Source organism: Orycteropus afer, unplaced genomic scaffold (genome assembly GCF_000298275.1).
Source record: "Orycteropus afer afer isolate SDZICR_OR568_19922 unplaced genomic scaffold, OryAfe1.0 scaffold00038, whole genome shotgun sequence".
Taxonomy (NCBI): Eukaryota; Metazoa; Chordata; class Mammalia; order Tubulidentata; family Orycteropodidae; genus Orycteropus; species Orycteropus afer.
In genome coordinates this window covers 315,567-329,927 of record NW_006921625.1, presented here as the reverse complement: position 1 = coordinate 329,927, position 14,361 = coordinate 315,567, and the positions used below count along the sequence as shown (strand labels likewise).

Here is a 14,361-nt window from a genome sequence, read left to right as displayed (position 1 = left end):
CCTCCACACTCCACAAGATGCCCAGACTGCCACCTTTATCCCCCCTCAGCCGCCTGCCAGCTATGCCTCGCCTGCCCTCTACCAGCTGCTCCGGGGCTCTAGGGGCAGAGCCAGGCTGCCCAGACGTCCTCAAGACGCCTGTCAGTGCAGAGTACTCACTGGGGACTGAGGCTGCACCACTTGCAGCTGTGTCCCTGTCCCCATCAGTGCAGCCATGTCTCTCCACAGTCTGCAAGGCACACATGGAGATCTCAGAGGTGTGGGCCAATGGGTCACTGGAGTCCCCACCTGTCACCAGGAGTGGCCAGCCCACTGAGGTGTTTGCTCCAGAAGCCTCAGGGCGGGCGCACCCTGCTGGCTGGGGTAGGGGAGGGAGGCCAAGACAGTGGACTTCCCTAGCCCCGTCTCTCCCCTCAGGCTCATCCTAGTCGCCAGCCTGGTGGCTGTGATGCTGCAGGAAGCAGGCACGGTGCCAGCGCCACAGGTACCTGGGGCCCTTCCCCTACTCTTCTCCTTCACCCTCTCTGACCACCCGCCTGCGCCAACCCCAACCCCACCAGGTCAGAGGAACTGATGGGACTGGCCACTGCTGGATTTGCTAGACAAGCTCAGGTGACCTGCGCCCTTGTGGGAGCCAGGCATGTGCACACTATGTGCCAGGACTAGGCCCTGCACTGGCCGCTTGGGCCTCGGCTACCGGGTAGAGAGGCCCGTTCCTTCCTGACCACAAGCTGGGGAGGGTAGGCACTGCCGGTCCCACCACGTGCGCCCACCCCCAGGCAGGAAGAGGCTGCCCCCATCCAGGGGCCACAATGCTGGTGGTGGTTTGGGAGGCTCCTTAGAAGTGAGAGAAGGTGGCTTTGGGGCTCAGGCAAGTCCGGCCGTCCAGGAGTCAGGTCCTGGGAGGTGAGGCAGCTGCCCTCTGACCTCAACCAGCCCTGGACGTGGCATCACACCCCACCCTGGCAGCTTTGCTCCCAGAATCGACACCTGGGGTGAGTGCATTGTGGGGAGGGGATACCAAGTCCTGAGTGTCCTGGCCACCTCAAGAGGGGTACAGGGAGACCCCAATGGGAGTGTGTCAGAGTGAGGGACCTGGAAGCAGGCGGGAAGCCAGAGGATTCGCCAGGCCACTCATTTGGAGCCAAATGCCGACAGGCTGGGGTCCCCTCTGCCCGATCCCCAATTGCCTTGGGGTTCTGCTCATCCTTGGCCCCTCCTGCTGAGCACTAGTCCTGGCTGAGCCAGCTGGGCTTAAGGGCACCTCTCCTCGGGGCTTCTCCAAGCACCCTCACCTATGACTGACTTCCTCAGGTCTCCGCCAAGCTCAAAGGCAAGGACAGGGTCTCGGAGCAGGACACAGAGGAGTAAGTGCCCCTGCGCCCAGCTCCTCACTCACCCAGCTCCTCTGCTCGCCTGGCCCCAGCTGCCCGGCCCCCCACCTGCGGGTTTTCCTGAAGCAGCCAGTCCCCCTTTAGACATGTCTGCACCTTGGGCCCAGCAGTGAGCACCCAGGATTTGCTCCCTACTTCTGAGCTGTGATCCTGGCTCCTCACTCACTGTCACTGCAGGATGTCACCTCCTTGTAGCCAGACCTCCCACCACATGGGTGGGCAGTGCCTCGCCCTCACAACCTGACCCTTGTTGTTCCCAGGGCCTGGAAGGCCAGAGCACTGGACACCCTGGAGAAACATGACCTGCTTGCGGGGCTCCTCCCCCTGCTGAAGGCCCCTGCCACCACCACTGCCGAGGAGAAGCTGCCAGGTGGGGTGGGGGGCTGCCAGGGTGGAAACAGAGGGGAAGGGAGGGGAGGAGGGCTCGGGAGGGAAACTGAGGCCACACCTCCCTCGGCCTGTCCCTAGGTGCCAACGCCTGGGTGGAGGCTGAGGACATTCTGGCCCAAGTCCAGAGTCCCAGTCAGGGTCCTGAGCCTGACCGAGACAGCCTTTACCACCCCCCAGCTGAGGAGGCCCAGGGTGAGGAGGGGCCCTGGCCTCGGGCACTGCTGTCTCTCCAGATCCTTCAGGGGCCAGAGGAGGACCGTGACCACGTTTACCACGCTGCAGGGCCCTGACTGCCTTCCCCACCTCTTCTCCCCTGGAGGGAATGCCTGCCCCTATCCAGGCAGGCAGGCAAACTAAACACCTGAAAGCAGCAGACAGGAAGGCCGCATGTGTTTTCGTGGACAGTTCAGGCCCGGCACTATCTGGAGTGAAGAGAACAGGGCTCCGTTCGCCTGGGGGCGCCTGCCCCACTGTGGCCCACTGAGAGCCCCACTGGTGCCCACTGAGCACCTCCAGCGTGGTCAACTGAGAGCCCCAATGTGGCCCACTGAGAGCCCCCAGCATGGTCCACTGAGTGCCTGTACCGTGGCCCACTGAGAGCCCCCAGCATGGCCCACAGAATGCCCGCAGCGTGGCCCACCGAGAGCTTCCTGCTGGCCCTCAGCTGCCTACCCAGCTGCACCCGCTCCAGGAAGGGTGCCATCCCTCTAGGCCCTCCCCCTTACATGCTGGCACAGAGCACAGGGTGTGAGCATTATGGGTAGTGGTCAGTGTCTGGGGACAAGAGGTTGGCCATAGGGATGAGTCTCAGCCAAGAAGAGAGAGCCCCACTGGGCCCCCCACAGCAGGGTCAGAGACAGGAAAGGTCCAGGGAGGACCAGAACATTCACATCCCCAAAGGAACAGGTGGCAAATAAGTGCATTAAAAAATGCGACACCTTATTACCCATCAGGGGACTGCAGGTTAGAACCAGGAGACACTACACAGCCAGGAGAGTGGCTCAGAAAGGAGACAGATCCCACTGCGGAGGACACGGGGGAGCTGAGGGTCGTTCTCCCTGCTGCTGAGGGTGCAAAATGAAGGGAAGTTTGGGAGAAGACTGGCAGTTTCTTACAACGTTACACCCATTTCCTGTGTGACCAGCCACTCCTCTCCCAGGTATTCATTACCCAAGAAACCAGAAAGCACGAGGCTTGTTCCCGATGTTACAGCTTGGTCTGCAACAGCCCAAATCTGGAAACCACCCAGGCGTCCGTCAACACGCAATGGGTGCACAAGCTGTGGGGTATTGTGTGAGGGACCCCGCTCAGTGAGGGTATGGATGCTCTGCAGGGGACCTTGCTGAGGGAGGGGCAGGGACACACAAGATGGTTGTTTTAACAAACTGACAGAAAGTGGATGGAGACTTCCCAGGGCAGGATGACACTTCTAGGGTGATGGGCCACGGTCCCTTCTGATGGTGACAAGTCCCCAGGTGGACACAGATGTGCAAACACATCAAGTCGTACACCTTCAGTATACGTAGTTCACGTCGATTGTTCCTCCAAATATCTAACATGAGCCTGTGTGGTCAGTGACAAAAGCTGCCATGTCATGTGATGCAGAGAGCAGGCCTGGGGTCAGATGGCCACTTACACAGGATCCGGAGGGCCAGCTAGGGAGCTCAGAGGTGGGAGCCACTGCAAAGGGGACAGCCAAGTCCTGCTTGGTGCAGCCGGTGCCCAGCAGCAACCTCACACAGTAGGAGCTTAATATGGGGGTGGGGTGGGGTGGGGGGCTGGGGGGAAGCGGTGGGGAGTGCGGTGCACATGAGCCCAGCACCCACAATGCCCCAGCCCACACCCCGAGCTGTTCAGGCCACACACCTAGGTCACTGTCCTACATTTGGCAGCACCCCAACCTGCAGTCGCCTTTCCAAGCATCCAGACATCCCCTTCCCCAGGCCTCTGGGATGAAGGACAGATCCCAGTCCCTGCCTGAGCCACCGTAGTGTCTGCAGCCATGCAGAAGTCCCACCCCACTAGGGACACACTTGCCTCCCGCCCTCCTGCTGGGGGCTCCAAGGCATCAGTCCCTTGGTCCTGGTCCCTGCCCCACCAAAGCGTCTCCTGGCTCTGCCCCCAGGGAAGATGGAAGCCTGTATTTCCCAGCCAAGGATTCCGTGGGTGGCAGGCGGCTGCTCTGGTGTTTTGGGGAGTTGGTGACCTCCCTGGGGCAGATGCCAAGTGAGTACTCAGGAGAACAAAGCTGTGGGTTAAGCGCATCTTTGCAACAATCTCGAGACCCCTCCAGGCCAGCAGGAGTCCCCAGATGTCTGGGCTGGGGCCTGTGTCTGTGAGGGGCTGCTGGGCGGCAGTGTCAGGGTTCGGGGTCCCCTCGAGTCCCTTTGGGTCACAGGGTGGGCTGCCATAGGTCTAGAGCAGCTCATCGGAGTCGAGTACCCCCTTCTTCAGGATGATGTTTCCATAGAGGGCAGTGTCCCTGCATGAGGGGCAAGTGTGGGGTCCACACGGGGTCCCAGCACCAAGGCAGCGCTGAGGGTGGGGCTTACCAGGACCCCCGCTCTCTCCCTCTCAGGGACGATCCCATCTTCATCCCACCGGCTAGACAGAAGCTTAGGAAAAAGGGACAACCCTCCACCCCCCATACCCCACAGAGACATCCCGGGAGCACGGGCGGAGCCCTGGGTGGGGTCTCTGGGAGGTAGGCATGCCCACGGGACTCACCCGGTTGCTACTATGGCGAAGGCCTTTTTCGCCCGCTCATAAAACGCAAACCGCTCAACCTTCTCCAGCGATTTCTGGAAGACAGTTGAGGGTGGGGGTGTCTGTGGGTCGATGGAGCCTGCTGGCGTGGGGCCCAGCTGCGTCGCTCAGCCGGCCGTCTCGGCGAACCCCCGAGCCCCCAGGCTGCTCAGGAGCATCCCTCCTCTCGGGCACGTCCCACTCTGGGCCCCCTTAAGCTATGACAGCTTCCTGCTGTGCAGACTAATCAGGCGGACCTGAGGCTCCAAGTGGCCTGGAGGCTTCAGCCTGGACCCGGGGTTCCCCTGTTGCCAAAGCCAGGCTCCAGGGGTCCCTGGGAGGCGGAACCTGGGGGACTTGTCCCGCCCAGATCTCAGAAACTGTGATCCTGAGGACCACCATCCCCCCACCTCATCCTTTCTGTCACTGGAGACCCCGTCCTAGCGTGTGGGCAACAGCCAGGATTGCAGATGGGGGTCCTGGAACCCGACAGCATGGCTGTGGTGACCAGGGAGGGGCCAGGCACCCCCCCCACCTTCTAGGTCCATCTAGGCTCTGGTTCACTCCAGATGGTTCACCACCCTTTGTACCCCAAACCCAAAACCAAACTCACTACTACGCAGTTGATTCCAACTCAAAAGCCGAAAACCCCCAAGCAAGAGCTGGGGGCTAGCAGAGGCTGTGCCCAGAGAGCAGCCATTGGAGTTCGGCTGTGGGGAGTGAGGATCCCAGGCAGAGATAGTCCAGAGTGGTGGGGTGCGGGGTGTGAGAAGGCTGGGCCAGAGATGAGTCCTGGCCGCTCCCACCCCAGGTGCACCTCTTCAGCCCCATGCCAGCAGTGGCCATGTGAAGACACAGCCTCCAAGAGGCACAGAGGCTCACCCAGCAGCCCGACATCTGGAGGAGGGACTCATAGTGTGTCCACACAGGAGTCTGGAGGCCCCTGGCCTGGTCGCTGGCCACCAGCTCCATGACGGCAGCCTGGAGGGGGCTACAGTCAGCTGAGTCGTCCCCCACCCCAGCTGCCCGGCACATGTCACCCCCTCCTCCAGCTGGGGTTGCTGCACGCCTCACCGGGCTTTCCACATAGGTATCCAGCGGCAGCAGCTTTAGTACCGCCTCCAGGAGTTCAGGGATGCCCAGGCCTAGAGGTGAGGCGGAGTTCGGCTCAGACACTGCTCCTGCCCGGCCACCAAGGAGGGGGCTCAGGGGCAGATGAGGTGCCCCAGGGACAAGGGAGCTGCCAGCTGGCCAGGTAACAAGCTCAAGGAAGCAGTTTGGCGTGTGACACAGAGAGCATGCCCCCCTCCCGTCCCAACCAGCACACCTCTCTGTACCTTGCTTCTGAACTGGACGGCCTTGCGCATGTCCCCAGCCCTTTGGGCCTTGCCCACAACAGAGGGGTAGGGTTAGGGTTAGGATTAACCAATGGCCCTGCCTACCTTCCAGGACCTTCCCGAGGGCCAGGCAGTCCAAGGGTGACAAGACACTGGGAGGGTGTCAAGGCTCTGGGTGGTCACAGAGGGATCGGTAAGGGACCTAGGGCTCCTCATCTGGATGCAGTCACCATGGGGAGACCGTGCAGGACCAGACCAGGTCGGGGACACACACACAGTGCTCACCTCTGGGGGCTCACAAGCCTGGGTTGTTGGGGGTCACCCCAAGAAGCGGAGATGAGGCAGAGCTGCAGCTCCCTCAGAGCCAGGACCCTGGCAGCCCCTAACCCCAGGGGTCTGCAGCAGGGTGCCACTCACCATCGGCACGGATTTCCATGGCTCCGTGCTGGCATAAGGAAGCGGTGGGGAAGTTGCCATCTGCAAGGACTGAATGGGCAGACAGGTCAGACAACCCACCCCACCGTATGGGGTCAGAGCCAGGCCACCAGCCAGCCCTCTGTCTAGTCCCATCCAACTTCACAGACTATGTTCACCCCATCAAGGTGTAGGTCACGGTGGGATATGTCAGCCAACACGGACCATGCCCACTGGTGCCCCCCAAGCCCTTACTGGTCCCAGACCAGCCTGGGTCTGAACCAAAATACCAAACCCACTGCTGTGGAGTCGGACCAGACTCATAGCCACCCCTCCTTGGGTTTCCGAGGCATTATCTCCACGGAAGTAGACTGCCCAGTCTTCCTTCCCAGGACTGGCTGGTAGGTTTGAACCGCCAGCCTTCTAGGTAGCAATCAGATGCCTTAGGCTCTATGCCCCTGGGGCTGAAATCCAGCACAGGACAAGGCAGTGAGCATGAGGAGAGGCGGTCTCTGGCTCAGACCCGGGAGGGCAGAGTCCTCCGCTGGGCCCCGGAGAGGCGGAGCTCCGCCCCAGTGTCCCCACAGAGTGGGCGGACAACTCCAAGAAAAGGGCACCCTATGGACAGCAGGGTTTAGGGGCCTGAAGCCCGTCCTTGAGGCCGGGGCCCAGCACCCCGCGCGGCCACCCTAGCCCCGAGGGCAGCCAGGCTGGGGCAGGGGACGCCGGACCTGCCTGGAGCCACAGCCCGGCCCGCAACGCGGGAAACGCGGGACCCGCGGGCGGGCCCAGGGGGCGGGGCCGGGCCTACGGAACCGGGCCGAGGGCTCCCTGCCGCGCAGCGGCCCGAGGCGGCAGTGCTCCCAGGCCGCGGGCCCAGCCTCCCGGGCAGGGGAGCGGGCCAGGAAGGGGCGTCCCGGGGCGCTGACCCCGCGAGCTCACCGATCTCGTCTCCGTGCCCCATGCGCGCCAAGGCGTAGAGAAGCTCCGGGGACAGCAGCGCGGGGACCCCCTTCAGAACCACCATGGCCGTGCTGGCGGGTAAAGCGGCGACCGGCGGGAGTTGCAGCCCGGGGCGAGGCGGGACGCGGCCGGGAGCCGGAAGACTGAGGAGCAGGAAGCCGGGCTGAGGTGCGGGGCCGCGTCCGGAGTGGGCGGGGCGGAGGCGCGGGCCGTGTTAGGGGAGGGGCGAGCTGTACTGACACAGCTCGGTGCAGGTTGGACACCAGGAGCTCGCCCTGGGGCACCTGTCCAGGAATAGGTGGGGTGGGGATCTGCACCGCCGCGGGGCCCCGGGCCTGGTTAGGGCAGCCCGGGTTGTGCGGCGGTGCAGATTCCTCCCCCGGCCCTGGGCATCGATGGTTAACATCTCCAAAGTGTGAGAGACAGAGAGAGACAGACAAAGATACACGCAGGAACACGAGTTTTATGCAAGTAGACAAGGGGGGCCAATTTTCAGCTTCAAGTGCAAATCAATTCAACAAGGGGCTGTTGTTGTTGTTGTTATGTGCTGTCGAGTCGGCCCCGACTCATAGCGACCCCTCCTTGGGTTTCCGAGGCAGTATCACCACGGAAATAGGATTGCCCAACCTTCTTTCCGAGAAGTGGCTGGTGGGTTTGAACCGCCAGCCGTCTGGTTAGCAGGCAAGTGTCTTAGCCACTATGCTACAAGGGGCTAGAGGACCATAAACTCCAGAGGACAGAGCCCTGCGGGCTTGGGGCCTCCTCCTGGGAGGTGAAGCCAGGCTCTGGCTTCAGTATGTGGACAGTAACCAAGGTTCACTGTCCCCATATCACCTCCAACTGGAACCAGTGGTGGAGGGTCCCAGCCTTCCCTGGCCCCAGGATGGTCCCTGCCCTCCATGTGCTCTGGAACCAACTGGCCCTTCAGGGGACCTCAAACCTTTCCCCAGGGGCAAGGTTTTATGGCTGCTGGCCAGAACCTGAAGCCTGGTGTGACAGTAGCCCAGGAATGGGGTTCTCAGCTCTCCTCACACCCCGGTGTAGATGTGTGAAAGAGCAGTGAAGGAATCAACTAGCAGGATCGCACGGTTTCCTCCCCGGGAACCCACACAGCCTCTGTTTATCCAGACTCTAGGTAGTGGGAGCTCCGTAAGCTAACACTCACACACTATCCACAGCTGCCCATCCAGCCGTTCCTGGGCTCCTACTGAGGGAGACACCTGTCTGCCCTCCCTCATAGCCTCATGAACCAGCCAGAAGCCACGCTGCCCCCAGGGCCACCTTGGGAACTTCTGGCCCTGTCTGGCAGCATGGTGAACACAGCTGGGGCATGGTGGTGCCAGGCACCTGGGAACGCAGATCTCCCGGCCTCCTCAGTGGGCCTGTGACACTAGGGAGCCCACTGCCTGGAGTGATGACTGTCCCTTGGCCTAAACCGCCCCCCTGGTGCTTGCTGGCATATACAGTTGACCGCCCTCCCTCCAGGATACCCGCCATGTCTGCACTACTAGGGCCCCAGACCCCAGGGAATCACACAGTGTCAGAGTTGGCTGCACAGAGGCTCTGGGTCAGCAGGCTGGGCACGAATGTCGTGAGCAAACACCCCATGGCTTGAGTGAAGGCCCTCCTGACTTCAGTCTGAGACCACAGCTGTACAGCTGCCGGCCTCCCACCCACCGGGGTGCTGATTAATGTGGCGGAGCAGTGGCTCTCTGCCAACCTCAGGGGCCCTCAACACAGCAGGCCCACCTCCACAGTCTCTGAGCAGCTCGAGTTAAAGGACAAGGACTCAGCCGATGTCCACCGTGGCCTCCCCCATGGTGGTTCCCTGATACGAAGCAACAGGACGCAGTCTGAACATCCAACAACACGGAAGCCATTTCCACATGAGGCCTCACCGCAGAACTACCAGGTACCCGACAAAGTGGGAGGACGGCCACGGGCATCCACAGGCAGAGGGAGTCAAGGGCACCGCATGCAGACCAGCACTCTTCAGAGAGAACCAAGTGCACAGCTGCACGCGCGCGGGGGGGCACAGCACGGGCACACAGACAAGCTCGTGAGGTGCAGACTAGCCCGACGGCAGAGACGCTGCATCGGGGCTCACCGCGTCACCTCACAGGCATGGCCAGAGGTTCTGAATGTCAATGAAAAACAAAAGCAAAAGAAAAAAAACTAAACTGCCCCTCTGCAACCTTCTCACTTCACTGCCTGTCTGTTTAGGGTTAGTGCCCCAGAAGTGTCCCTCTAGACACAGGCGTGTCCGAGCAGCTCTGAGTGACACACCAACCCAACAGCTGCTGCATCGTCTGAATGTGATGTGCCATATGCAAGCTGATCATTTTTATAGAAACATCTCTCAGTTCCTGGAACCAAGAACAAATACATATTTAAAGACACCGAAGGTCCCATGAGTGGAACCTGGCTTAGGATACAGTCAGCAGAGTTAGTGAGCTGCAGAGGTGGTTGTTGGGGCTGCCTTGGGAGAACGGCCCGCATCCAGGACAAGTCCGAGCTGAGACCTCACAGTGCCACAGCTGGAGAGAAACTGCACGTCACTTACAGCGTCCTCTGAGAGAATGATTTATTTGATTCTATTGGGCACATTTTTTATTCCTTAGAGGAAGGTTTTTAACTCAAGTCAGCTGGCTCCTACTTGTCTTTGAAGTTGGCCTTTCTCTTCTCCATGAATGCAGTCATCCCTTCTTTCCGGTCTTCCTAGAGGGACAGAAATAAAGCTGACACCTATGTCACCCAACTCCTCAGTGGCATCAGGAGTGTCAGTGAGGAAGGTGCCAGGAGTTACACTCTCCATTGGTGCCCTTTCGTTTGCATGTGTACACGTGTGCACACACACGTGCAGGCACAAACACATGGGCATGCACACAAAACATGCACACACTGCCTTCATGTTCTCCCGAAGAGCCCAAACCATCAGTATTTCATCTTTCCAAAGTATACCGGAGCTCTGGTAGCACAGTGCCTAAGGCACTTGACTGGCTAACCAGAAGGCTGGCGATTCAAACCCACCAGCCACTCCTCAGAAGGAAGATGGGGCAATCTACTTCCGTAGTGCTACTGCCTCGGAAACCCAAGGAGGGTCGCTATGAGTCGGGTCTGACTCGACGGCACGTAACAACAACAACAACAACAACAAAGTATACCGAGATGTGACTTTCTGACAATAAAAGAGATGGATCAAACGGCCAGAAGAGCGAGGTTCCTTAGGCCACTGGCAGAATCCTGCATGAAATTCAGTAACGTAGCACACTGGGTCACATTCCCAGTAATGGGCATGGTCCAAGAAAAGCATGGCCAGAAGACTGGAATTTTAAACAAAGGAGCTCCTGCAGGGTACAACTTTCCAAGCCCTCTGGTAGTCAGAAGGAGCTCTGATGGTGCAGTGCTTAAGCTTTCAGCTGCTACCTGAAAGGCTGATGGCTGAAACCCACCAATCTTTCTGTGGGAGAAAGACTGACACCCTTGGGAACGCTCTGGGGCAGTTCCATTCTGTCCTCTAGGGGCGCTGTATGTCAGAATCCACTCCACGGCAGTGGGTTGGTTTTTGTGCAGTCGCAAGTAACCTGCACGCATTCCCATTTCTGGACTCGCACATGCCAACTGTGTGTTAACACCAAGACTCTGGTAGAACACATCCAGCCCGCTGGATGGACGGGGAAGGGAAGTCGTGCTCTAGGTATGACGGGAGATAAGAGCAGCTCTTAGGTGGGAATGAGTGCTGTCTACTCACTGTGGCAAAAGTGGAATAAAAGAGCATCTTCTCCAAGTTGTTTCCTTCTGTCAACGTCATTTCAAAAGCTGAGAAAAAGAACCCTGGGAGTTACGCACTGGCATGTCAAAAACGGGGACTTTTTATGGGGACAGGAACTTCCCCGGCCCCTCCACACACACTTCAATTTCATTGTGATTTCAAAGGTAATAGCGAGCCTGATTGGCACTCTGCCTATTCTGTTCACCTCCCTTTTCAAACGTGTCACCCAGACGAAACGACCTCATCAATAAGGTGCTTTGATGCTCTTGACGTCCTATCTGAGCCCAGGGCAGTCAGGGCCCTGACAGAAGGTTCTGGGCACCAGAAGCACCATTCACCCTGGCTCTCATCCTGGGGGAATAAGCGAGTCTACAGACAGAAGCCTGAAAGCTGCCATCAGGGAAACAACTTTTTCATGCAAACATGTGGAGTAGTGTGTCCTATTGGTACTGCCATGACGTTCCCAGAAACAGCAGTGCCTGCATCTTAAGGTAGTAGGATGTGCAGGGCCTATGGGAATGGCTTCACTATAGCAGCAGCCCCTCTAACTCAAGGCCAGGAGCTCTGGTGGCACAGTGCCTAAAGCCATCTGTTGCTAACCAAAAGGCTGGCAGTTCAAACCCATCAGCCACTCTGTGGCAGAAAGATGAGGCTATAAAGATTTACAGCCTTGGAAACCTTGTGGGGCAGTTCTTCGCTGCCCTGTGAGTCATTTTGAGTTGGTTTTTGGAACTCAAGGCTATAGCAAACTCAAGGGAGAGTAACTAAGGAAACAGCCTTAGTTACAGGTGGACAGACGCCAAGGTAGGCAGCAGCGTCCTGAGGGACGCCCCTCACCCGCTGCTCACGGTCCTGTCAACAGACAATACTCTCACTCAAAATGCGAGAATCACTGCCTGGTTAAAACCCGAGTGGTTCTGCGGCAGGGCAGGTCCCTCCAGGTGGACAGAGCATAGACTCTGCTGGTTGCAGGCCAGTTCTTGGGTCCTGGGACAAAGGGACGCTCACAAGGCTCCTGCAGAACTTGTGAATGGGGACATGGAGACCCCAGCCATCCATGGGGGAGGCGGTGGTCACTCAGCCAAAAAGCTCAAGCTTCTGGAAGTTTCTCCCCCTCCGCCACCCATGCCCTACCTGCATTCACTGATTGCTTGGCCATTGCTGCCACAATTTTAGAATTGCTGGCAATTTTTTCTGCACACGTTATGGCTTCCTCCACCAGGGTCTCCACTGGGAAAACCTTGCTCACGAGACCTGCAACACAAGATAGGCGAGTGGAGTGTGGCCACTCCCTTCCAAGGAGCCGGGGCTTGGGAGCAGGGGTTCTGCAAGCCCAGGTTCTTGTGAGCACCCCATGGGATGGCTTCCAAACCCACAGGCTGCCATCGTCTCTGCTGCAGCTCCTGGGAGCCACAGGCTGTGCAGCATGCCCATGGCACAGGAGAAGGACAGGTGACAGCAGGTCACCTGCAAGGCAGAACACAAGTCGTGGTCTTTTGTTAACACTGTGTGAGTCTCCAACTCATAAAATGTAGTTATTCTTTCAAGAAAACTTTTCCTTTCTAGCAGAATATCTGTCTGGTGTGTTCACTACGGCCTGTTGGGATCCAGCGAGTGACTTCATATGGCCTCTGCTTACGTCATTTCTTTTAGAAGGATCAGCACAAGGCTGGTCCCTAGGAGAGAAAGGTTAAAGATGTCCCAAATGTCCAACTTTCCAGAGTTGTGCGCCACTCCATCATCTCTGACATCCCACCCTGAAGAGGCACAGAGACCAGGGTTTACAATACGGGAAGGGTTGTATGAAGCAACTCCCTGCACTGCAGGCCCTTCTAGCCAGTCTTTGTAACTCCCACCAAATGACTGGGTGGGATTATGCAAATGAGGTGCTTGTGGCCCACCATGGGGATTGGACAGCTTGCTAGTAATGCAAATAAGCCTCACAGTATCCTTGTGGGGTTATTGCTGTCAGGGACCATCAAGTCAACTCCGACTCACAGCAACCCTGTGAATAGCAGAACAAAACACTGCCCAGTCATGCACTAGCCTCACAATCCTTGCTATACCTGAGCCTATCATTGCAGCCAGTGTGTCAATCCATCTCACTGAGGGTCTTCTGCCTTTCACTGACTTTCCACTTTACCAAGCATAATATCCTTCTGCAGGGAAAGGTCCATCCTGACACAACATGACCAAAGTAGGTGAGACGAAGCCTGGCCATTCTCGCTTCCAAGGAGCATTCTGGCTGTACTTTTTCCAGGACAGATATTTTAGTTCTCCTGGTAGTCCACGGTACTTTCAGCATTCTTCATCAACATCACAACTCAAAAGCATGAACTCTTCTTCGGTCTTCCTCGTTCACTGTCCATCTCTCACATGCATATGAGGCTACTGAAAATACCATGGCCTTATAAATAGATGGAGAAAAAGTATTTGATACAATCCAACAACATTCTTAATAAAAACTCTCAAAAAAATGGAATAGGAGGGAAATTCCTCAACATAATAAAAGGCATATAAGCAAAACCAACAGCCAACATTATTCTCAATGGAGAGAAACTGAAACCATTCCCGTTGTGAACAGGAACCAGACAAGGATGCCCTCTATCACCACTTCTTTTCAACCTTGTATAAAATGTCCTAGCCAGGGGAGTAAGGCAAGAAAGGGAAATCAAAGGCATCCAAATTGGTAAGGAAGAAGTCAAACTATCCCTACTTGCCAATGATATAATCCTTTACATAGAAAACCCAAGAGACTCAGTAAAAAAAAAACTACTGGAACTAATTGAGAAATTTAGCATCGTGGCAGGATACAAGATCAACATCCCAAAATCAGTTGGATTCCTCTACATCAGCAAAGAGGCCTCTCAAGAGGATATAAGGAAATCAATACCATTTACAATAGCTACCAAAAAAAATAAAATATGTGGGAATGAATCTTACCAGGGATACAAAAGACTTGTACAAACAAAACTAAAAAAAACTACTTCAAGAAACCATAAGAGATCTACATAAATGGAAGAACATACCATGCTCATGGATAGGAAGATTGAACATTGTGAAATGTCAATTCTACCCAAAACAATTTATATGTTCAATGCAATCCCAATCCAGATCCCATCAATATTTTTTAAGGATATAGAAAAACCAATCACTAACTTTATATGGAAAGCAAAGAGACCTCTGATTAGCAAAGCACTACTGAAGAAGAGCAAAGTAGGAGGTCTCACACTACTGGATCTCAAAACCTACTACACAGCCACCATAGTCAAAACTGTCTGGTATTAGTACAATGACAGACACTTAGACCAATGAAATAGAATTGAGAACCCAAAAATAGACCCAT

The 14,361-nt window shown here is 57.0% G+C and overlaps 2 protein-coding genes across 2 annotated transcripts in view; both read right to left on the bottom strand.

Annotated features, from left to right (window-relative positions):
- Positions 1–4,199: 4,199 nt before the first annotated feature.
- Positions 4,200–7,307, bottom strand: FUOM (fucose mutarotase). Its single transcript, XM_007936779.2, has 6 exons — positions 7,223–7,307; positions 6,284–6,352; positions 5,604–5,674; positions 5,412–5,510; positions 4,512–4,585; positions 4,200–4,266 (listed from the first exon to the last, which is right to left on the bottom strand). Exons 1-6 carry the CDS (start codon positions 7,305–7,307, stop codon positions 4,200–4,202), a joined length of 465 nt encoding a protein of 154 aa, XP_007934970.2.
- A 2,588-nt stretch (positions 7,308–9,895) lies between these two features.
- The window catches only part of ECHS1 (enoyl-CoA hydratase, short chain 1), a 12,521-nt gene continuing 8,055 nt past the window's right edge, over positions 9,896–14,361 (bottom strand). The window contains exons 6-8 of the mRNA XM_007936778.1: positions 12,150–12,269; positions 10,995–11,062; positions 9,896–9,961 (exon numbers count right to left, since the gene is read on the bottom strand). Of these exons, the coding sequence (XP_007934969.1) occupies positions 9,896–9,961; positions 10,995–11,062; positions 12,150–12,269 (254 nt within the window). The remainder of the gene's footprint in view (positions 9,962–10,994; positions 11,063–12,149; positions 12,270–14,361) is intronic.